Here is a 24353-nt window from a genome sequence, read left to right on the forward strand (position 1 = left end):
CGACCCATGAATTGGCTGCGCGTGCACGTGCGCGAGAGCAGACGCGTGATTTCGCGCACGTGTGTGCGTGAGTATACCGAGAATGGGCTCCGATTTCCCACAATTCTCCTCTCGGAAGCACAGCGAAGGGGCGGAGGGTGAACGCATGAACCGGGCAAACGCGGCAGTTGTGTCGGGGAACCCAAGCCCACGCACGGCGTCTTCAACTCGCGTAACCAGGCCGGCGAGGAACGTCTTCCCTTCTGGTAAATGACAACATTTTTGTCACCTTTTTCTACACATCGTCGTTATAAATGGAAGACAATTCAACCTCAACGTCATAGGCGCCGCTTTCTGGGTCGCGATCGTACGTAGGTGACAAACTGTGATGTTTATACCCGAAAATCAGCGTCCAGATTCGGCTTATTTTGCACGGAAACGTTACCCTCGATGCTAAAGCTACTTAGCTATCAGACTTGGGCTACTTAAAAGGTGAGCTAGCTTGATGACGATCTACTGGGCGAAAGGAAAACAACTCTGGAGCTTTAGAATGACGCCCCCGGTTGTGGGCCGGCCCACGTCGGGCTAGCGAGTAGGCTTGGAATTTGGAAGGTTATCGGCGGCCACGACCGCCGGGACGGGACACATTATGGGGCTGTTTTTGATCTGCACTGCGGGTAGGCGTGGTCAGGGTGACACTCACTTGGCGTGGCCCCTTTTTTTGCATCCTTGCATCCCCTCCAGTAGTTCGAATCCCAGTCCCAGAACAAACTGTCTTCTGAGAGCCACACTGGCCTGTTGTTGTTCAACATTGTAGGCCTTATTGTTCCTTCATTTGTATAATGAGTGGATTTCTGGATGTCTTTGTCGATGCCTTTTGTCATTTTTTGATGTGTTTGTGTCTTTGATTGATGGACCAATCACTATTCAATAAGTTACTGACTTAGTTTTTTTGTTAAAGTTTTCAAGAGTTGTAGGCAAAAACTTGAGTTTGAGTGGGTTGATTGCAATTTTCAAAAGTTGCATCGATCTGGTTATACATTCTTTTTTTTTAGCCGCCTAGCCTTACGGGGTGGGGGGGATGCTGGAGCCGATCCCAGCAGCTGCAGTAGAAACAAGAATTATTGTGCTGAAGTGTACTCGTGACAGGCCAGTGAGGTTTCATTCAGTTTGATTCAGCATTTTTTGGGTAGATGTCCCTGCAAATCTGGCCCACTGTTAAGTCACATATGCTTGTGGAAAATGTGTACAATTAATTCATGTATGATGGCAGTTTCATCTTCTGAACCGCCTTATCTTCATTAGGGTCGCGGGGGTGCTAGAGCCCATCCCATCTGATACCCTATATGGGTAGCCAACCAATCACAGGGCAAGAGAAGATGGACAGCCATTCAAACTTGCAATTAGACAACAACTAGGGGCAATTTAGAGTGGCACATACAGCCCTTCTATCTTTTTTTTTTTAAATTACATTTTAATATTTCTTAATACATTACTTTTTACTTACTTTGTACTTTATACTTTTTACTCTAATGATGAGTATGTTAATACTTTAGTCCTTTTTGTCCGTTTATGTTTCATATGTACTGTTAACGGATGCACTTTTTTATATCTATCATATCTTGCGTCTGCCTTTTGGCTTGACGTCAGTTGGGATAATCTCCAGCACCCCGCCACTTTTGACAAGGCTAAGCAGTGTTGGAAATGAATGAATAAACATCAGTGAATGGATTGGCTCATAATCTCATCAAGAGAGACAAGAAAACGGGTTGTTTTGGGCTAAGCAAATCAATGGCGTTGCCCTCCTGTTTCCAATTCAGACCACTTAAAAGCACTTTGGGGATCTGGAAGCTCTCCCTCCAAAAGTCCAGACCTGCAACATGGTTTCTTGTTACAGCGGCTGGAATGGTGCACGGCAGCTGGCGGCAAGCCCGTGTTGGGAAGGGCGAGTTTTTAGCATATGGCCATAGTGTTGTGTCAGAAAAAATGGCGCCAATGTAACCTCCATACGCCTCGGGGGGTCCCGGCCAGCCAGTGTAGTGGATCGGAGGCCCAGCTGTTTTGTACAGATGGCTAGACGGGATCTTTTGCGGGATCGCAAATGGACCTTTTCAAATTGAGATCCATCCTACAGCTATGTCATGATGCTCAGTGACACTCTTACTATATAGGCAATGATATTCTTTAGAAATGGATTTAAAGAACTGGATTAAAAGCCCTGAATATTCAATTTTTTGAAACATCTTGAACAATGTTAATTGTAACTTTTTTTGATATATTTTTAGATTTTACAAAATTATTTTTGAACTAAAAACTGAAAAAAATGCATTAAAAATGAAAATTATTGAATTTTATAAATGGATTAAAAGCCCTGAATATTCCATTTTTATAGATCTAAAACAATGTCTATTTGAGCTTTTTTAAAATATATTTTTAGATTATACAAAATGATTTTTGAACTAAAAACGCAGAAAAATGGATTGAAAAATGACAATTATTGATTTAAATGGGTTAAAATCAGGAAATCTAATATTCATCTATACTCTTCATTTTAATTTGTTTCTAAAACAGAAAGTCGGCACTCTTTTTCGGGCCGCACAAAATGACGTGGCGGGCCAGATATGGCCCCCGGGCCGCCACTTTGAAACCTATGCCTTTGCGGATCAGTTTCTCTGGGATTATTTTGGCAAGATTTAATGGTTCCCTGGTGATGATTTGTTTCCAAGTGGGTGTACGATTGGATGTTTTGGGTGTGGCTTTGTTTATTGCCTCATTGCCATTTTAAACATCATTTTAATCTAAAACTTTGAAGTGCCATTTCTTGCTTTCTTCCTCCATCATGGAAGTCATCACTCCCAGTTTCCAGCCAATCCATTACGCCCAATGAAATCAAATAATGTGCCATCCCTTATCTCAACATATTGTTGCCTTTTTAAAGCAAGCAAGCAAGCAATCTCTGAAAGTGCCTTCCTTGTCAAAGTATGAACTGCATTGGCTTTTGTCATGATTGAATTGGATCGCCTTCCTCTCTTTATACTTCTTCAAAATAGCCAATAGTCAATGTCTTTCTTTTTACACATTATGCCCAAGCGTTCCACACACAAGACAACTTGTGTGCTTGGTTCTATTGCCCCTGTGAGGAGAGCCTGTCACCACTGACTAAATGTATTATTTCCACCATTTCTATAGTGCTGACTGCTGACCTTCCCACTTTTTTCCCCATAGTTCCTTGAAGGCAAACTTTAGCTGTATGGCTAGTTTTATCAAGAAAATGGTCAAGTATATGTCGTCATCCACGTTTTACTACTTTCAAACTCGTACGGTATTTCAAAGAAACCCGATCTGTACCCAAGAAATTCTTACTTGGCGAGAACAATTTTAGAAATGCTATAAACGCCTCCGACATGGTCAGGTCAGATTTAATGCTGCTTTTAAATGATGGCTAATTTAGTGCTGCACATTCCATTTTGTTGTTGTTGTTGACATTGACTTAAATGGACATGCACTGGGCGTTTGGTCGCTGGGACGTTTGGTCGCCCGGACGTTTGGTCGCCCAGACGTGTCGAGAAATATCTATTGATTGGTTTGTATCACAATACAGTAGCAATTCTATTGTCATTATCTGGTGATGTAGTTTATCTTACCCTAATGACGCGTTTGTGACAATTCGCAAAATTTTTCAGGAAAATAGCTTTGAACCAAGATTTTTTTTCTGTGTATATAACATATATGATACAGTAGTATCACCTATCCTTGAATTTTGGTGCAGATTATGTAAGACCTCTGAGCCTGGAATGCAAAGATTGTATGTCCATAGCAGTAAAACATATGCTAGTGTTATTATTGTCAAAAGTAGTAGAGTCCTCTTAGTTCTGTTTCCTTTAAGGTTTGTATCCTTATTTTTTTAGTGTTATCATCCAATTGCTGCAAAGAATTTGTCAAGGAAGACTTCGGAACAAAATGCAGTCTTTGTTGAGCCGGTGTCCCGACGTCCTCTCTACCACGGAATAAACAGTGTCCTATTTATAGATCAGAAGGGAGGGGGACATTGGGGGGGCTGCAGAATGGCATTCATCCACCACCATTGCTATCTAGCCTGCAGCAACAGATACTACCCACAAATACCCAAATGATGGCTTAAACTTAGCCTCCAGATAGTTACCACCATTTGGGAGCCATTGCACCAAATACAAGCTGTCATCGTTGTTTGGCAAAACATGCTCTTATAATTCCTCCCACTAGGCCAATTACGACCTATGGGATGTAATGGGTCCTTGGACTCCAGCTAGCCACTGTAACTCAACATTTCGTCATAAGCTAATGGTATTGAGTAATGGGAGAACCTTGTATATCAGTCTCCAACTTGAATAAGTATATGATATATAAATCAGGCGTTTTGTGTATTTAGTTTTACGTATTCATTTATAAAAAAATGTCAATATTAGCTTGGTTTTATTCATCAAGCTAATTCAAAGCCCTGAATATTCCGTTTTTTATAAATCTAAAACAATGTTTATTTTAGCTTTTTTTTAATATATTAGATTAGATAGATTTTACATAATGATTTTTTAACTAAAAACTGAAGAAAATGATTACAAAAATGACAATTATTGATTTAAAAGGGAAAAAAATTTAATACATATCTATATTCTTCATTTTAATTTGATCCTAAAACTGAAAATCGGCACTCAGGATTGACTTTCAGGGGCCACACAAAATGATGCGGCGGACCAGATTTGGCCCCCGGGCCGCCACTTTGACACCAATGCAATCATACCTTTCCAAAAACGAAAAAAAAAACAATAGACTCAAGTGGAGAACAGAATATATCAAAGTCCTTTTTGTTCCCCAACATTTTGGCAATAGCAACCAAAACAAGAAATATGAGTTAAAAGCTACTACCCTTGCCAAAATCTCAATTTTTTTTTTAAATCTGTTTTTATCAATCTAAATCAGTGGCCTCCAAGCTCTTCCTCAACAGCTACCATGGGTCCTGTTTTTTTTTTTTGTTCCAACTGATCCAGGTCAACCAGTTTAACCAATGAGCTTTCTTCAATAAAAAAACAAGTATCACCTGACTACCAAATTGGTGAAGGTTAACAGGGGTCACCCATCGTCTTGTTTGCTTACTTGGAATAAAATCTTTCACCCTTTGTGGAATTGCTTGGAGACCCAACGATTTAGGAGACTGCATTGGTGTTTTTTTCTATTTCCTAAGTGGTCAGCTGATTCATCTGCGTTTGTTTCCTCTTTGCCCTCCTCCTCTTCCTCCTCCTCTTTCCTTCTTTCAACTTCCCCTCCAGTTTAATTCACCATGACAACCGAATCAGGCTCCGAGTCTGAGGCCAAGCAACAACAACAACAGCAGCAAGAAGAGGCCACAGAGACACCCAAGGAGACCCAGAAAGCTGCTGAACCCACCTCCTCGCTTCACGAGCAGCCCGAGGAGTTACCGGCCGCCGTGGGACACAGCACGCCGGCCAGGAAAGAACAGGTCAGAGCAGCCAATCGTGTCATATCGGGTTTGAGGAAAGACATTACGGCCTCAGTCAATTGTTCCTTTGTGTCCATGGTTGGTGGTCATTATGATGCAGAGGAAGAATACCGTATTTTCATGACTATAAGGCGCACTTAAAAGTCTGAAATTTTCTGCAAAATAGACAGTGTACCTTATAATCCAGTGCGCCTGATATATGGAAAAAAACAGAAAACCAAAAACGAAAAACCACCACTGTCAGATATTAAAAAAACACAAACGCCCGAACTGTTTGCTTAAAACCTGGAAAATTGGAAGTGGAAGCTGGGCAAGAAGTTTGGTTTTTTTTACCAAATATGATGGAAAGTGTGAAAGGTTTCATGGAACTTTGAATTCTGATCTTTCCGTGTCAGGAAACACAAGAAGATCAAGAGTCCCAGCAGTCATCTTCCAGTCGTCTCTCCAGGTCTCCTTTAAAAGGAGTGAAGAAGGTCAAGATCATGCAGTGTAAGGTGACGCTACCAGATGGCTCCGACTACACCGTCAATGTGGAGGTCAGTTCATTTTTATGCCCTATCTTTGTATTATCTCCAATTCAAAGGGAGATTTCCATAGGTCGAATATAGTCATTTTTTGAGTCCTAAAGAGTTGATTTTGTTGTTTTTTTTGACAGAAACGAGTTAAGGGCCAGGTTCTCCTGGATAAAGTGTGTGATCACCTCAACCTGTTGGAAAAGGACTACTTTGGCATTACCTACAGAGATGTGGAAAAACAGAAGGTAAGAATACCGTTAACAATGAAGGATAGAATAAAGCAGAACAAATATTTGTCCTTTGTCTTTGGCAGAATTGGCTGGATCCGACCAAGGACCTTAAAAAGCAGATCCGAAGTATGTGGCTTATTGTTTACTCTCAAAGTCACTAAATGCTGCTGTAATGGTTGATTTTTTTAAATGTCTTTTTCCCCTTCAGGTGGCTCCTGGAACTTTGCATTCAATGTCAAGTTTTACCCTCCAGATCCCTCCCAACTCACAGAAGATATCACAAGGTGAGTGGTGCTCGGACGTTTGGTCGCCGGGACGTTTGGTCGCCCGGACAATTGGTCGCCCGGACAATTGGTCGCCCGGACTAAAAAACCATTTTCCTCCGTCTTTGTAGGTATTACCTGTGCCTGCAACTTCGAGATGATGTGGTTTCGGGACGCCTCCCCTGTTCTTTTGCCACCCACACCGTTCTGGGCTCGTACACGGTGCAGTCCGAGTTGGGCGACTACGACCCGGATGAGCTAGGTAGCGACTACATTAGCGAGCTGCGCTTCGCACCAAACCAGACCAAAGAACTGGAGGAGAAGGTCATGGAGCTCCACAAGAGCTACAAGTACGTGGTTTTAGCTTAGTCATTTTTTTTAAGGGTGCTTATGTCAATGGATAGTGGATTTTTTTGTTTGTTTTTTATCGATTGATTAGCACACTGGCCATTGGTAATGTTGAGGTTTACAATCGAGTTCAATAGAGACATATTCAGAATTATTAAAGTAAAAATACATGAAAATATGAGCATTTATTATTCGATTTCACCCCTTTGAAAGTAAAAAAATAAGTCTAAATTCTTTTGAGAACATTATTTCACTGTTGCTAATCAATGAGAGTCAGTCTAATGAAGAAAAAATATGATTTTAAAAATAAAAGAGCCATATACACCCATCAAGAGAGCCTCTTATGGCTCCTGAGCCATAGGTTCCCTACCCCTCAGGTCCTAAACCATCTGAGATCTGCTAAAAAAAAAATTATTGGAGTTGGTCGACATTTTTTTCCGAATTGAATTGAACAATGCTTATTTTCTCATAATAAACGACTCATATAATTAGCAAGATTATTCTGTATGCGGACCTGGAAAATTTGTGAAAAACTAGTGGCTCACTTGAAGAAATGCACACCTCAAGTAGAAGTCTCTGTTTGCCATTTTATTTGATAATGCACTTTTATGAATACTCTCCCAAGGCATTTTTTTTATTAAAACCAATTGCCTCTAACACTGTCAATAGCTAGCATAAATAAATGCTCCCTGCCACTGGATGATGAAATGCAGTAATAGCTAGCTTATTGCTATGGAATGTAATAGCTACTGGAACATTTTAAGGCAATGCCATTTATTTATTTTTTTTGCATTTTCTGTCACTGCTTGGAAGGGCAAATTGATTTTTTTTGCTCCCCTTCATTTGCTGTGTGTATTAAGAGTCATATTCCCTCTGCATTGCAACAATTTGTGAGTCATTTGATGCAGTTGAGCTGCAGTGTTATGCTGCGTTTGTTCAAATGGATTCATTTTGCAGTTTTTTTTGTACTTTTAACTAAATTGGCTGTGCTTTCTGTTGAAAAGGATTCAATTTTGTAGTGTTGTCTCCTTTTCACAGTGCTTCAATGTACCTCATGTGGTGTGTTGTCACCCAATCAGGGGGATGACGCCGGCCGAAGCTGAAATACATTTCTTGGAAAATGCAAAGAAGTTATCCATGTATGGGGTGGATTTGCACCATGCCAAGGTAATTAAACATTATTTTCATATATTTCTTGCTTCCTGACTCATTTTGAAGGTCATTCTCTGTCCTAAAAGGATTTCTATCATTTAAAACAGGGGTCAGGAACCTTTTTTTGACAAAGAAATCCGCAAATAATTCATATTTTTCAATGTTATTCTATGTAAGCCATACTACGAATTTAAAAGTCAAAATACATACATGTAAACAAGTGCCTTTTCAATTTTTTTTGTAATTTCGTCACTTTTTAAGTGGAAAAAATATATATATTTAAAAAAAAGATTCTGTTGCCAATCAATGAGGATTCATTCCAGAAGAGTCAACTGCCCCAAAAAAATTGAACATTAAAGCAGTTCTAGATGTAATATCTCAATTCTGTCACTAGCAATTTCCATATTTTAGCTCCCAGGTTAGCAAAGAGCCAGATGCACTAATCCAAAGAGCCAGATGTGGCTTCTGAGCCATAGGTTCCCTACCCCTGATGTTTTAAACAACTAGACATGAATCCATCCCACATGCCTCCATTTCACCATCAGCGATGCTAAAACATGCTAACTCATTTTTATGACTTTTTTTTAACTTGCCAAGGACACCAGTTGACATCTTTAAATCAACTCCATTAGTCACGTTTGCTCAATTTGACACAAACATGCACATGTTATCAACAGTCCAAAGTGCAAACCAGTAACAGATTGCATTTGGGAATTTGTATCTGATATGGTTGCCTTGACAACCACAACAACGCCCATCAAACTACCCTGCTAGCTGCCCAGTACAGTATTAATTATCCTATTGATAAATGATAAGTAGTCATTCATGGTATCGGACCCAAATCCCTTTTTTGTCTCCTCTTTCACCAAATGCAAAGTTGGTTGGGCGTCTCTATCAAGGCTCGCCTCGCACTGAGGGGGAGGTAAGCGGCTGCTTATTGTGTAGACCACGGGTGTCAAAGTGGAGGCCCGCGGGCCAAATTTGGCCCGCCGCATCATTTTGTGTGGCCCGGGAATGTTAATGATGAGTGCTGACTTTCTGTTTTAGGATCAAATTAAAATGGAGAGTATAGATGTATATTACATTTCCTGATGTTCCCCCTTTTAAATCAATAATTGTCATTTTTAATCAGTTTTTATGAGTTTTTAGTTCAAAAATCATTTTGTAAAATCTACAAATATATTTTAAAATAGCTAAAATAAACATTGTTTTAGATCTATAAAAAAACTGAATAATCAAGGATGTTTATCCAGTTCTTTTAATCCGTTTATTAAAAAAAAATCTAAATATATCTAAAATTGTCCGGTGTATATTAAATTTCCTGATTTTTTTTACCCCTTTTAAATCAATAATTGTCATGTTTTAATCCATTTTTTGTGTTTTTAGTTCAGAAATAATTTTGTAAAATCTAAAAATATATTTAAAAAACCTCAAATAATTGTTTTAGATCTGTAAAAAAGCTGGATATTCAGGGCTTTTAATCCATTTATTACAAAAAAATCTAAATATTCCATCTAAAATGGGTCCTCTGGCCCATGTGAAATCAACCGAGTCTGACACCCCTAGTGTCGACTGTACTGTAGTGCAGTCTCCACACGTGCATGTGGTTGAAGCCACTTTTCAAGACACCCTGCTTCTTGATTGGCTCTCCACTGGCAAATTGCTTCCATCTGAGAGCTCCCATTCCCGCTTAAGCGCCTCTCCAAACCTATACGCATTGAGATGGCGGAACATTTTGCTTGACTCCAACTCGCCATTCGCCACCTGCCTGCTTCACCCCGATAAGAGTCGGCGCTTTCCCGCACCACGTGGGCGCCATGTACACTTTTATCATCTGTCTCTCGCCATGTTTGTTCTCAGGACTCGGAGGGTGTGGAAATCATGTTGGGGGTGTGCGCCAGTGGTCTTCTCATCTATAGAGACAGGTTGCGTATCAACCGCTTTGCTTGGCCTAAAATCCTCAAGATCTCCTACAAGAGAAACAATTTCTACATTAAAATCCGCCCCGGCGAGGTAAATGACTTTTTTGTAATACTAAAATATCAGATTTAGTGCTGTTTTTTTGTGTGGTTAAAGTTTTGAATCATTTTTCTCAAGTTTGAACAGTTTGAAAGTACCATCGGATTCAAGCTACCCAACCACCGTGCCGCCAAACGACTGTGGAAGGTCTGCGTGGAACACCATACTTTCTTCAGGTTAGGCTTAAAAAACATTAAAAGTCAATTGAAATGAAGCCAAACTTTTTTTTAAACATTTTTTGTGTAACCTTTGACAGGCTGGTGTCCCCCGAAGCGCCACCAAAGAAGTTCCTGACCCTGGGCTCCAAGTTCCGTTACAGTGGGAGGACGCAGGCTCAAACCCGCAGAGCTAGCTCGCAGATTATTCGGCCCGCGCCCCTTTTTGAGCGCTCCGCCAGCAAACGTTACAATATGTCACGCAGCTTGGATGGTGGTAAGTAAGGTCATTTATGGTAAATCATATTTTTGTCCACCCTGTTACCCTGTTGGGGAAATTTGGTTGTCACAGTAGCAAGAGGGTGAGAATACAGACACAGAAAAAGACATTTTAGATATAAATCGATGGGTAATAAGTAAGTTAATAAATAAATACATGAATAAATATAGAAATAATATTATACATATACATATACTTTTTAAGCTCATCCATTTTTTTTTTTTGACCTCGCCACCTCTCAGCGCCCATCACGGAGAACCACGACACCCTGATGAAGGACAACGACGGAGCCGCCCACTCCAGAGGCGGCATCATCACCACGGTAACCACCGAGAAAAAGTGCGAAGAAGAGAAGGCGGAGCTTGAGGACGCTCACGCGGACGCGACGGAAACGGTCGCCGCCACCTCGCCGACGCTCAGACAAGAAGCAAAGGTAACCAAGCTGGAGTATTTCTAAAGTCCTTTTGACTCTCGTGGCTGACGACGAAAATATCCCACTCGGCTTTTTTAGCTTTAGAGCGTGCTTTCCATCTTCTCTGTGTGCTTTACTAATTTGCTCCTCCCCCTTTTCTTCTTGTCCTTTCCTTTGAAACCCACACACTTGTGTATGCTCATGCATTTTGGCCACCTTTTCTCATCGCCACACAAATACACACGTACGCACCCACCGTCTCCCTCCATTCAAGCGCCCCCCGCGTGCGTTCACCGCTAGCCCCCTGGGCTCCGAACTATCCCTCCCCTCATCCCCCGTTTCATCGACCAAAATCCGCCGGCGCCGTAAGGACGACGCCCGCAAACGAGCTTCTTCCGTCAGCCCGGTCAAGGACGGCGCCGGCCGCCTGCGCCAACGTGCTCGCTCGGAGCGCCGGGCCGCCCTGCTGGCGGAACGGGCGCTATTGCTATCGGCCCGAAAACGACGACTGGAGCAAAACGGCGTTCCAGGCAATGGCGGCGGCGGCACGCTCTTCTCTTTCTCCCTCCACTTACCCGACATGTCGGCCATCCTGGACGAGGACGGCTACCTGAGTTTCCCCGACTTGTCGGAGATGCGCTTCCTGCCGGAGTGCGCCCAGAATCTGGTGGCCATCAAGTCGCCGTCGCTGATCCCCTGCTTCCTGTTCATCTTCTTCTTCCTGCTGTCGACCTCCTTCTCGGTGCCCTACGCCCTGACTCTGTCTTTCCCTCTGGCGCTGTGCCTGTGCTACCTGGAGCCCAAGGCGGCCTCGCTGACTACCTGCATAGCCCAGGGCTACCATGACCATGACAGTTCAGAGGAAGAGGTGTGTGTAAAGCCTTAAAGCCATTTCACGGCGCTCTCTCGCCAGTCCAGAGCCCGCGGGACCTGGAGACTTGTCTCGTCGTCCCCAGTGTCTGTCCTACTTTCAGATCCTCTCAAACTCTTTCATCTCTCATCTTCATGCAGAGACGTCATCATTTTTATGTTTTGGAGTGGCAAAGTCAACCACAGGGTTAGACAGACCACACCCCGCACATTTCCATTTGTTTTCAGTTTAAAGGAGACATATTATGCATTTCTTACCAATATGGAACAATTGCCAAGTTGATTTCACGGTGCTCGGACGGTTGGTCGCCGTTCTTTTGGTCGCTGGTCAAATGGTGACAGAAAGTTTCTCAAAATTATGTTCATGAGAGAGAGTTTAATATCTAAGTACTGTTAAAATCAGTCGATTTTTAGATATTAAAATCTCATGAATATAATTTTTGGAGCTGGTTTCAACAGTACTTAGATATTAAACAGTACTTAGATATTAAACAGTAGTTAGATATTCAACAGTACTTAGATATTCAACAGTACTTAGATATTCAACAGTACTTAGATATTCAACAGTACTTCAATATTAAACAGTACTTCTATGTTAAACAGTACTTCTATATTAAAAAGTACTTAGATATTAAACAGTACTTAGATATTAAACAGTACTTGGATATTAAACATATTAAACTCATGAATATAATTTTGAGAGCTGGTTTCAACAGTAAACTCTCTGTCACCAAAAGTCTAAGCACCCTTAAAATCTAACTGAAGCCCCCCCACATGGCAGTGTAGTGTAAATCCCAACCCCAAATCTATTGGTCTGGCCTTCAGACTTGGTCATTTCATACTTGCTGGGCAGACGCAATTGAAAGTGACTTTTCCCATAATATGTCCCCTTTAAGTGTCCTGTATTCAGTTTGTAATCCCCAACTAAATCCCATGGAAACACTGCGCTTTCCGCCTAACTTGTCTTTTTTTGTCGTCATTGTCCTCTGAGTGGTGGAGACTACTGCATGAAAACACTTTTTGATTAAGCTTGACTCCGCATTACAATGCTAATCCCTTCAGCCGGAATATGAGCAAACCTTACTTGAGCTCTGTGATGTCATGCAGACTCGTCGTCTATGACAAATATGCATGAAATTCAAGCCTCAAAAATTCAGCCTACCAAAAAAAAAAATGACTGACTTCAGGCTTGAACTTATGCTTGCTACTTTATCCCCTTTCTTTGCCTGCTACTATTTTGCTTTCATTTTCCTTTCTCTGTTTGTTTTGCTTATGGTATTTCAAGCGCTTGTTGTCCGACTCGATAAAACAAAGCGTGCATTTCCATTTTTTCGTCCATCTTGTCGTTCGAAAGTGATGTTGACGAGTTTTTTTCTTACAAAGTTGGGATATTGTTTTGTTTGTATTTCTTCTTCTTCTTCTTATCCTTTTTGGAATGCTTTCCGTGCCTTTGACAAAGCAGACCGACAGCGAACATACTGACTTTGCCTTTGACGGAGATATAACAGCCACCGAGGTTTGTATGTGCGCGGGGGTGACGCTGCAATCTTTCTCGTTATCGGCTAGTAAAAAAAAAAATTCTGTCGATGCTGTACAAGTTTTTATTCTGGTCTTTTTTTTGCATAGGCTAATTTAGCAGGCATATTTTCAAAGTACGGGTGTCAAAGTGGCGGCCCGGGGGCCATATTTGGCCCGTTGCATCAATTTATGTGGCCCGGGAAAGTCAATTGAGTGCCGACTTTTTGTTTTTAGGAGCAAATTCAAATGAAGAGTATAGATTGGAAATGGGAATTTTGGAGGGAGGGCTTGTCAAGTATTTGTGACTTTTTATGACACTACACAGTTTGTTTTTTTTCTACTGACACTGACAGATTTTTCTTCCCGTCCTTTCACATTTCCACATTCCACATTTCTCAATTGGTCCTCATGATCCACTCCTTGACCCCCGCATTTACCACTCCAATTCTTTCTGCACAATTTCTCACCTCGCCATCAGTCTGACATGGACGAAGACTCAGAATTGCGCACTCAGGTACCCTACGTCGTCGAGTCAAGCATTTATTTGCATACTGCTTGCTGCCACCACGCCCCCAGACTTCACTCCCCTTATTTCACCATTTCCCTTTTTTTGTCATCCAAGTGATTAGTTTTTTTGGGTAAATGAAAGACCAAACGTCCGGGCGGCCAAACGTCCGGGTGACCAAACGTCCCGGGCGACCAAATGTCCGGGCGACCAAAACGTCCGGGCACGAGACTGAGTTGATTTTTTACTAGTTTTTTTTAGTTTGCAGACATTCACAAGCTTTGAAATGTCTCTTGTTTGTTTCTCCACTGCAGTGTAGTGTCATTAGACGAGTAAAGGGAGAGAATGTGTTTGTCAAGCACAGTAATCTGATGCTGGAGGTTGGTAAGAAAATGGAGATCGTGCTAACAGTACTGATTTAGCACTGTTGTGTGTGTGTGTGCGGTGCTTTGGGTTTCTGCATTGAAGCATCTCAAGTTACTCGTTGCTAGTGTGATGAATGAAAGGGAAAAAATGCCATTTTTTAATCTCCTTAGAACGGTTATGGGATTTGGGAGGCTAATGCTTGTTTTATCTGACTAACTGCACGAGTTATATTTTTAGAGGGAAGCTCGGTTGAAATAAGTTAGACACTTTTGTATGGTGTGATAAGTTTGGTAAGGGAGTCCTAATTCACTAATATGGTTCTAAATATGCACAAAAAAGACTAAAAGATGGAAATTAGGTTCTGATGCAAACCAAAAAACGTCATTTTTAGGTCTTGTTATCATGGACATAATGGAATACACGATTTTGTTAATTTTTATGAAGAATCTCAAAATTCCTTAATAGCATTGTTCATAGAATTCTGACTTTAGGCTCCTAATGTTTAACTTTAAAAATATATACTTTATTCCCAATTCACATTTAGTTTTTTTCAAATATTTTTTTAAAACAAAAAAAAAAACCTATTTTCTTGTACATTTATTAAAGCATTTTCCATTTCCAAAAATATTCTTGAAATATAAGTTTATTTTTGTATCATTACAACTTCCATTATCAATCACCATATTTTTTAAACATTTTTTTGCATTTTTTCCATCCCTGCATTTGCTTAATTCTAAGTTTTCAAGATAATATTGCATCTGTGAAGCATGGCATCCCTCTTCTACAGTGTATATATATTTTTTAATATATTTATTGACGTGGCCTACATTGTAGGACACCGAACCCCCCACTGAGATGGTTAAGCACCAATGCAACATCAGTGAATTGAAGCGCTCCTTCCTGGAGTCAGACACCATGGTCCCTGGCCTGAGCGAATGGGACCAGAGACTGTCCTCGTCCCCCGTGCGTTCGTCCCGGGGGGACGAGCCGCCCATGATAGAACCTCTGGACCACCTGCAGGATGTAAGCATGGGTTCACGATGTAAAAAGCAACAAGTCTGTTTCAATGAGTACAAAAAAATGTGATGTACGCATATTAGTTTTATCACATTTTTTTTTTTTTATGGGGGTCTTATTTCCTGATAATGTCTTGACCTTTGACTTGTGATGTGATGGACCACTTTCCTGGATTTGTGTCTGCTATTCAACATTTCTGAATCTTGTTTTTATTTTTGTGCAGGAAGAAGTTGAAAAGTCCACCAATGGTGAAGCAAAGGTGGAGCCAATAGTGACGACCCAGGTGAGATTTTGACACTTTTTTGGGGGGGATTTATTGGCGTGCATGAGACTTTTTTTTGCATTGTGTTTCTGGAACGCTGGCCCGACTATCCTCTCACTTGCTATCAATGTGACTTTTATTCTCTTCTTTGTGTAAATCTCAACGTTAGTGGTTATCTCCTCTATGCTTTTCGGGGTAATGGCAACGTTTTGACAATCTTGATAGTTTTAATTTACATTCTCAAGTGGAATGCTTAAATTGTTTATAGAAATTTTCTTATCCTAGCTTAGTTTATCTTAGCTTAGCTCATCTTAGCTTATTTTATCTTAGCTTATTTTATCTTAGCTTATTTTATCTTAGCTTATTTTATCTTAGTTTTGCTTAGCTTGGTTTATCTTATTTTTGCTTATCTTAGCTTATCTTAGCTCAGCTTATCTTAGTTTAACTTTCCTTCGCTTATTTTATTTTAGTGTATCTTAGCTTAGTTTATCTTATCTTAGCCCATCTTATTTTAGTTTAGATTATCTCATTTTAGCTTAGCTTGGTTTAGCTTATTTTAGCTGTTGCAAGGTTTTAAAATCTGGGTAGGCCCAAAATGATGCGCTTAATTTGTTAAAATTCAAGTCCATAATATGTAACATAACTATGAATAGTGTAAATCGATACATTTAATATCGTAGTGCTTTTGGATATGTAGTTAATCCATTTTTTCATTGGCAATGTGTGCTTTGGTTGCTTTAATGAACACTCAGTAATTTTCAAACTCTAGCCAAATAACTGTAGCAAATGTCCCAAAAGTCTTTACTGGGTCGGGTTCAGCCAGCCTTAGAAAAGTAGATCGTTATTCTCGATTCCTGTTGGAATCATCTGAAAAATGTGTCTTCATTAAATTTAAGACCACTGGGTCGATTTTAGCTCCCCTTTAAAACTGCTCTATCAAAAAGTCATGGATAAGAATACAATTTGCAATAAGCCCAGTGTCTTCCCAGGCGGCGGAATACTATCTGCTGAATTGCGCCGCCGATATTACCCTCGCCGACGTGGCGTTGGCCTCGGGGCCTCCGGGGATTAGCCCGTCGCCCGCTACGGACGACGATGTTTTCACGTCGGAAGACAAAAGCCCCGACTCCCACTTTTCCAAGACTCAAGTGAGTCCGGGCTCCGTCAGAGAAGAAGTTTCCCAAGCCATCACCGACAAGCGAGGCATGCTCATCATCCTGAAGGAGGCCGAGGCTCAGGCCAGAGAAGAGTTGGGGCACCTCCTCGTGACCAAGATGGAGGCCCTGCTGGATGACACGGTCAAAAGCCCCTCCCCCAAGAAAGCCATGGCCTCGTGGGTGTCGGAAGTGACCCGAGTGGAAGAATCCGAGGGTTCCCCGACGGAGGAGATGACCAAAACTTTTGAGCAGTCAAAATCCGACGTGGCACCCGTTATACCCGCGGAGAGCGCGACTTTAGCAGTGGTAACTGTATGAAAAGCATCCCCTTATTATTATATCCCTTCGCCAGCGGCCAATAACATTTAATAATAAGAGTTTAGTGGCTAACTGCATGGCTAACTCGCTATCATGTCCCTTAACAGCCATTGTTTACACACAAATACGCATTCTGCTGCTTGTTTTTGGACAACGCCGGACGGGTTTGTTTTGGGTTGGCGGATTTTGCGTTACTTGGCAGCTGATAAGGAAAGTACTTTCATTGACTTTTGATGTTTTTACAACTCTGTTCCTTTAAAATGGTTAGTTAATGATCCTTTTCTTATATAGGGATGATCATATTTTGATGTTATTCTAGAAAAAAAGTGGTCTTTTCTTGCTAGAAAGGATTTGATTTTTTTCCCCCACAAAATTGCCCCTTTGATGCAGATCCCTGAATTGACTAGATCATAGGTGTCAAAGTGGCGGGCCGAGGGCCAAATCTGGCCCGCCGCCTCATTTTGTGTGGCCCGGGAAAGTCAATTATGAGTGGCAACTTTCTGTTTTAGGATCAAATTCAAATGAGGAGTATAGTTGGATATTACATTTCCTGATTTTCTCCCTTTTTAAATCAATAATTGTCATTTTGTTAATCAATTCGTTTCCAGTTTTTAGTTCAAAAATGACTTTGTAAAATCTAAAAATATATTTTAAAAAAGAAAATAAACATTGTTTTAGATCTATAATAAACTGAATATTCAGGGATTTTAATCTAGTTCTTTTAATCCATTTAAAAAAAAAATCTAAATATTCTATCTAAAATGGCCACCCTTGGACTAGATGTTTCCACCTGGCTGGATGCCATGGCTGCAGCTTTTTCCTCCCTCCCACTTCATCCCACCTCATCCCACTCCTCTCCCTGAAAACATTGTATGGCTCCACCTCCAAAAAAACAAAGCAATGCCAATTTGACTGTGGTATTCCATACAATATAGCTCCGCCGCCCCCAACTAAGATCCCCATCTTTTCCCTATTTCTGTCATGTCCTACCGTCTCACTGTCCTATCCTGTCTGTCTGTCTTTCCTCTTTGTGTCCTACGTCTACCAGTCGACTTTGGGATGTGTTTCTTCTTCTTCGGTGACCTCCGAAAAGGTGACCACACTTTGATGGTTGCTCACAAGCGGATTTTACTTTTACCCAAAATGTTGTCATCAAAATGCATTTCATCTCCATCGAAGAATAATGGAATCAAATTGAGTGGAAAAATAAACAAATGTAGTAAACACTGGAAAACATTGAAATGAAATGTAAGTTTTAGAGATAAAACACTCCAAACTGGCTACCATTACTAAATTGAGTACTATAACAAATCAGCAAGTCATGGGCAAATCAAAGGATTTTTTGGTCCAAAAAATATTCAACTTAATTTAAAACTATTCATTGCCACTTTTGTGTGTTCCTAATACAAAAATATTCACACTCATTTCAATCATCATTCTTATTTGCAGATTTCACCCGACCCAGAGCAGAAGACGCCTGTTGCCGTGGAGACCGACGGAATACAGAAAACTTCTCCGGTGAGTTCACACACATAAGATGGCAAAATATGCATACTTAATAGGAAAAAAAGAAAAGCTGCCATGTAAATCAATACTCAGACTTGCCGTGTTCTTCGTTGCCACCTAGAACTCAAATGGTGTTTATTTTTTATTTATCTTTTATACAGGGAGAAACCGATGATGACAAGATCTGCCCCAAAGAAATGCCTCTAGTCCATACGGAGACAAAGACCATTACATATGAATCGGGAGTGGTACGTGAAAATAGAACCATCATAAAATGGTTACTTTTCAACTACATGATCCAATACTTTGTGAACAGGGCGACGTAAATGGCGACGCAGACCCCGGCGTGTTGCTGAGCGCCCAGACCATCACCTCAGAAACCACCAGCACCACCACCACCACACACATTACAAAGGTCAGGCTTCATGAACCAAAAGTCGCCAGTGAAGGTCAATTGTACCAAAGGTCCGGGCGGCCAAACGTCCTAGGCGACCAAACGTCCTAGGCGACCAAATGTCCTCGGCGACCAAATGTCCTCGGCGACCAAATGTCCTCGGCGACCAAACGTCCTAGGCGACCAAACGTCCGAGTACCACTCAAAAAGGGCAGAGTGGAATGTAGAAATTGTGGCCTCAGCATTTTTTGGGTGTTGAAATTTCACACCCATTTGCAAGCAAACATGGGCAATTTGTTTTGGCCCTCCACTGGATTTTCATCATTTTTATCATACCAGATTTGGGAGCATTTTTTTCCCTCAAACTGTGAAGCACTTTGTGGTTTGTCTGGTTCCCTTCTGTTTTTTATGATGACCGAAACCATTTTTTTTCTCCATCCGTCAGACCGTAAAAGGAGGCGTTTCCGAAACACGAATCGAGAAACGTATCGTCATCACGGGCGACTCCGACATCGACCACGACGAGGTATTTTCCTTCATTTTCCTTCCATTTCCCTCAGCTTCATCACGTGAGCACTAATCAAAACCTCTTCCAAGTCCCTCAAGAAACCCCAACTCAGCCACTTCCAATGCAAAAAGGGGCAAAGCATGCAGCCTGAAATGATTTTGTTAACTTATGATTTTGTTTCCTCAAATCTGGATAACCGTAACTTCCCCCTCCCATCCCTTTCCTTTCCCTCCCCCCCTCGTTTTCTATCCCTCTCCTGATACCTTTCTTTTGGCACTGCGCCTGTGCGTATGTAGGCTTTGGCTCAGGCCATAAAGGAGGCTAAAGAGCAGCATCCTGACATGTCAGTGACCAAAGTAGTGGTACATAAAGAGACAGAGATCACGCCAGATGAGGGAGAGGACTGACCCAGGTAAGCCAGCCAACCAATCCAGTCCAGTTCAGTCCAGTCCAGCCCTGCTCCTGCTTCTGGCATGCCCGCTTTTTTCCTCCCATTTATCCGATAACCGCCCTCTTTTATTCACTTTTTTTCCCATGCTAATGCATTGTGTTGTGCTGGGAGGGTGACAGAAGGTCAGCAGGGGACGTTGGCATATTTGGGATATTACCGACTAAACGTGTAACAACAAGTCTTACAATCCTTTTCCACTAATACGTCTGGCATTCTCATGTGGTGGAAACCAATGTTACCTCTAATTTTTCATGTAAAATATGATGTAAAACATGAAAAACATAAGAGTGGGCAGAGATACTGCCACTGGCTTCCATGTAAATAGCGCCATCATGGGGAAAGGTGTAAAAAATAATGAAACGTTTGGATTTTAGTTACTGCGCGCCATATGATTGCTGCTGCGCAGAGAAGACGAGAGTAGTCGGCAATTGTGGGAGGGAAGATTGGTGGAAACCCCCTCACTAAGTCTTTTTAAAAAAAATTGGTATCATGTATTGTGTAGCCTGACAAAAGAGCCAGCAGCAGTCCCGCAGAGATTAAATACCTGCTCGACCGGCTTGCTCCAACATGTCGAAAGCCAATGGAATGTGATCTGAAGCTCATGCGGGCGTGTTTCAGCTAGCGTCCGTCCCGCTGCCCCAGAAACTTGCGCGCAACAATATTCTGTCAAAAGACAATTTGGATTTTAAACTTTTGCCTTGAAGGGAAATCCGCTTCCCGCACGCAATACAACATGCAATTGCATTGTGTAACACACTTGAACAGGAGGAAGTTTGTGGCATGTCAGACGTTTGGCTAGTCAGTAGTAGTAGTAGTAGTAGTAGTAATAGTACAGTAATCCCTCCATTATCGCGTCTTCGCTTATCACAAATTCACTATTTTTTCTACTATTGAAAAAAGTTATATTTAGATGTATTTATTTCCATTTAGATATATGTATTTATATGGAGATATATTTATTTATATGGAGATATGTTTATTTATAATTGTGTATATATATTTAGTTATTTATATATATTTTTTGAATTATTTTTATTTATTTATAATTAGATATATTTATATATTCTTTATATTTAGATATTTTTTAAATTAATAATTACATATATATTTCTTATTTAATTTGTATTTTTTTTTAAGTTCATAAATGTGAAAATCCACGCTTGCTACTAAGAAAGCCTCAGCACTGAGGAGAAAAAAATTCATAATACTTTGTGATTTTTTTTTTTTATTATCGCGCCCATGTCCGTTCTACATTACCCGTGATATTCGAGGGATTACTGTAGTGTGTTTTCTAATCCATTTGAAGGGGGAAAGCGACAGCTGCCAACCCTCCTAGTTCAAAAGGCAACCGTTAATCACGTAGTCTATTCAAGCATCTGATAAAGCAGTCTTTTATTGAATGTGATCAAGCAGAAATACTCAAATGACTCCTGATTATTGCCACGTGTGCACCACATAAAAATTGAGCTACGGGGGGTGGGGGGGATAACCCTTATCTTAAAAAGATAACACTTATCTCAAATCTTTGAGCACTCTTTTGTGATGAGGGCAGCAACGGTCAAACGGTTGCTTTACGACGGCACTTTTTTTTAATGAATGGGCCATCGGTTTAAAAACAAACGAAAAAAAACTACATGCAAATAGACTCTTTCTTCGTACATATTTTTGGCAATTAAGCTAGCTCATAATCACTCCAACTCATGTTTTTTTTTTCAAATCTCTTATTTTATGGGCTGTGTGCAGAAAGCCAAGAATACAGTGTCAAACCCAAATGCATTGTGGGAATGTAGCGGATTTGCACGCGCATTTGTGACTCACCACATGGGAATGTTTGCCTTTTTGGTACTTTCTACTGCCTTGTGCTTTATTGGCTAGTGTTTGCTACTCAGCACAAGCCCGGCAACTAACATTATGGTGAACATTTCCTCAGCACATTTCCTTGGAGATTCACACAGTTTCAACGGGGGTGCTGGAACGGAAAATGCTATATTTTCAATTGTTTTTAACAACTTTGAGCCAACTTGCCTTGGCTTACTCTCTTAAAATGTAAATTTGGTTTTGATGACATCACACCCGGCACCCCCTCAGTCACATGTGTGCTATCTAAGCTGAGTAGATGTTTTAGCTAACATTCCCGTAACCAAATACAGTGGAACCTAGCAAGGATGCTAAAGTATAATTTCTGGAATGGTATCATTAAATTTGGAGTAAATGTTGGTCATTGACTTTGACACTAAGGTCAGAGGGGGGTGCTGGAGCCTATCCCAGCAAACCCAAGAGACCTAAAATTGGTTGCCACCCAATCGTATGGCACAATAACACCGTTAGAGGGAATCGAACACAGACTGCCCCTTTTCTATCGGATCGCATGATGTAGTACATAATTAAAGCAAAATTAATTCATTCACATTGTTTTTCCGCTCGTATAAAAAAATATATTACAAAAAAAATCTTCAACTACAATGGAATTCTTTAAAAACTACAAATAATTGAATTCCAATATTTTCGACCATGTTGGCCTTTTGAATTACGCAGTTCCACTGTATTGTATTCATTCTAAACCTGCCCATGTGTTATGTATTTAAGTGACTAAAAATGAATCCCAATGACTAATTCAGGGGTGGGCAAACTTTGGGGCCCGGGGGCGGGCCCACATTAACTTTAAAAATGTGACAGATGGGTGAGCACATGATACGATACAAATAAAAAAGTGCATCCGTTAACAGTACATATGAAACATCAACAGAAAAAAGGACTAAAGTATTAACATACTCATCACACATCATTAAAGTATAAAGTAAAGTAAGTAAAGGAATGTATTAAGAAATATTAAAATGTCATTTAAAAAAAAATAGAGGGGCTGTAAAACACCAAAAACAAAAGAGTGGACAGAGCTACTGACACTGGCTTCCGTGTGACAGCGCCACCTTGGGGAAGAAAAAAAACATTATTTGGACAATGCCGGCGGGCCGGATTAAAACTCCTAGTGGGCCGTATGTGGCCCGCGGGCCATAGTTTGCCTATATCTGGATTAAGTTGACATTGTGTGATCAGACGGTAGTCCACATAATGAGATGTATCGCTTCTTTTACGTAGAAATCCTTCAAAAAATGCTGCATCAGGGTTGTTATTCAACACACGTTGTGGAGGTTCCCATGGTCAAATGTAGTTTTGTGGAAATACTACTTGAAGAAGGCGTGCGCTTTAACACCCGATAGGCATTTCTCCCACCTAGTTGTGTTGTAAGTACTATTTACATGTCACACCAGATGGTGGCCAAGGCATAATCTCATGATCTGATTGCGCAATCTCATGAAACCATTAGCTCCGTTGCGGCCATTTTGTGCCTTACCTGCGCGCAAAAGGGGGAAGACTGACAACAAGACGCTTTATTGTGTTCATAGGACTGTAGGCTGACATTTTTGTTTTTGCCCTGACATTTTGTTTCTTCTGCTCATTCAGGAGTAACTACGACATCCCAGAATTCCACATTTGACAGCGGGACCTGAAATTGTTCCTCTCCTTTACCTCTTCCTTCCTCCATCTTGCCCGCTTGTCGCCAGCAGAATTTAGTCAAAAAATTAAGGAATGCATGCGGCAAAGGACGCAATATGGCATTATTATTATTATTATTAATATCACAAACACTTCCAAGATTATCCCTGAGAAAAATATACATAAAAAAACACAGTAATGATAATTAAAGCAAGTTGCTTTCACTGCCTTATGACTTTAAAGCGTTTTATGAGAGTAAATTGTTGTAGCCAGCTTTTTTGTTTTTAAATTAATTTATGAAGTAAAAGCCATCACTCCAGACAGAGGCTGCTTATACAGTTAGCACGTGCACTATTTAACATTTCTATAGTCGGATTTCCAGTCAGGTATGCCACTTGGTTTTTGTTTTTTGTTTTTTTTAAATCATTGTTGATTTTTTTGTTTGTTTTGTACTCCAACTGTATTTTTTTTATCAATCATATCAGGTTTTTTTGCACGTTGGCAAAGACACGAGGCTATTCAGCGTCCACTCAAAAAAAAACTACCACCTGTCTCCATTGCCAAGTATGTTTTACTCCCTATGGGTGAGAAAAGTGGCCCTTGTGTACGTATTTCTTTTAAATTGCAGTTTTTTTCCTCTCCTGGTAATAAAATCTCAACGTAAGCACGACTGCGATATGGATCATTTCAGTAGACGCACTCTTATTGTTGAACTAAAACATTTTTTAAAGAACTAAATGACAGAAATTAAATATTTTGTATTAATGTCATTTAAAAAGCAAGTTGAACGTTAACAAATTCATTTTATGGTGTTTTAATCCTTCTTGCTATGATTCATTCCTCATTGGTCCAAACAGAAAATAATAGACATTACATTGAATTCAATATGATACCCTATTTTGACATGTTGTTCCGGCACCCCCCGTGAACCCTTGTGGATAAGGAGACCTCCAAGGCTACGGACCCGGCCGGGGGTGAGTCAGTCGGAAACAGGCGGAGAATGGCGTGCTTTTGGATGATTGTTGGCAAAGATATCGCAGATCCTGGTAAACTTGCTCTTGCTGGTGCAGTTGTTGAATCTACATGCCTGAAGGTATCCACACTTGTTTGATTTTTGTTGATAGCCACACCCATCCTGT

At 40.8% G+C, this 24353-nt stretch overlaps 1 protein-coding gene across 16 annotated transcripts; it reads left to right on the forward strand.

Moving 5' to 3' along the window:
- Nucleotides 1-23884, forward strand: epb41l3b (erythrocyte membrane protein band 4.1-like 3b). Of its 16 annotated transcripts, none has more exons than XM_077723674.1 (25): nt 2-245; nt 5283-5473; nt 5869-6009; nt 6129-6233; nt 6302-6344; nt 6427-6502; nt 6613-6831; nt 7909-7996; nt 9842-9994; nt 10079-10176; nt 10257-10432; nt 10678-10868; nt 11122-11715; nt 13177-13233; nt 13714-13749; nt 14941-15129; nt 15347-15406; nt 16375-16848; nt 17909-17953; nt 18310-18378; nt 18528-18614; nt 18683-18781; nt 19206-19286; nt 19565-19680; nt 23182-23884. In XM_077723674.1, exons 2-24 carry the CDS (start codon nt 5294-5296, stop codon nt 19673-19675), a joined length of 3372 nt encoding a protein of 1123 aa, XP_077579800.1. In that variant the 5' UTR covers nt 2-245; nt 5283-5293; the 3' UTR covers nt 19676-19680; nt 23182-23884. The 16 variants fall into 16 exon arrangements, with proteins under 16 accessions (XP_077579802.1, XP_077579800.1, XP_077579801.1 ...); XM_077723675.1 differs by having other exon boundaries at nt 13180-13233; XM_077723676.1 differs by lacking the exon at nt 19565-19680 and having other exon boundaries at nt 1-245.
- Nucleotides 23885-24353: the final 469 nt, after the last annotated feature.

The sequence above is a fragment of the Stigmatopora nigra genome, chromosome 9 (genome assembly GCF_051989575.1).
Source record: "Stigmatopora nigra isolate UIUO_SnigA chromosome 9, RoL_Snig_1.1, whole genome shotgun sequence".
Classification (NCBI taxonomy): Eukaryota; Metazoa; Chordata; class Actinopteri; order Syngnathiformes; family Syngnathidae; genus Stigmatopora; species Stigmatopora nigra.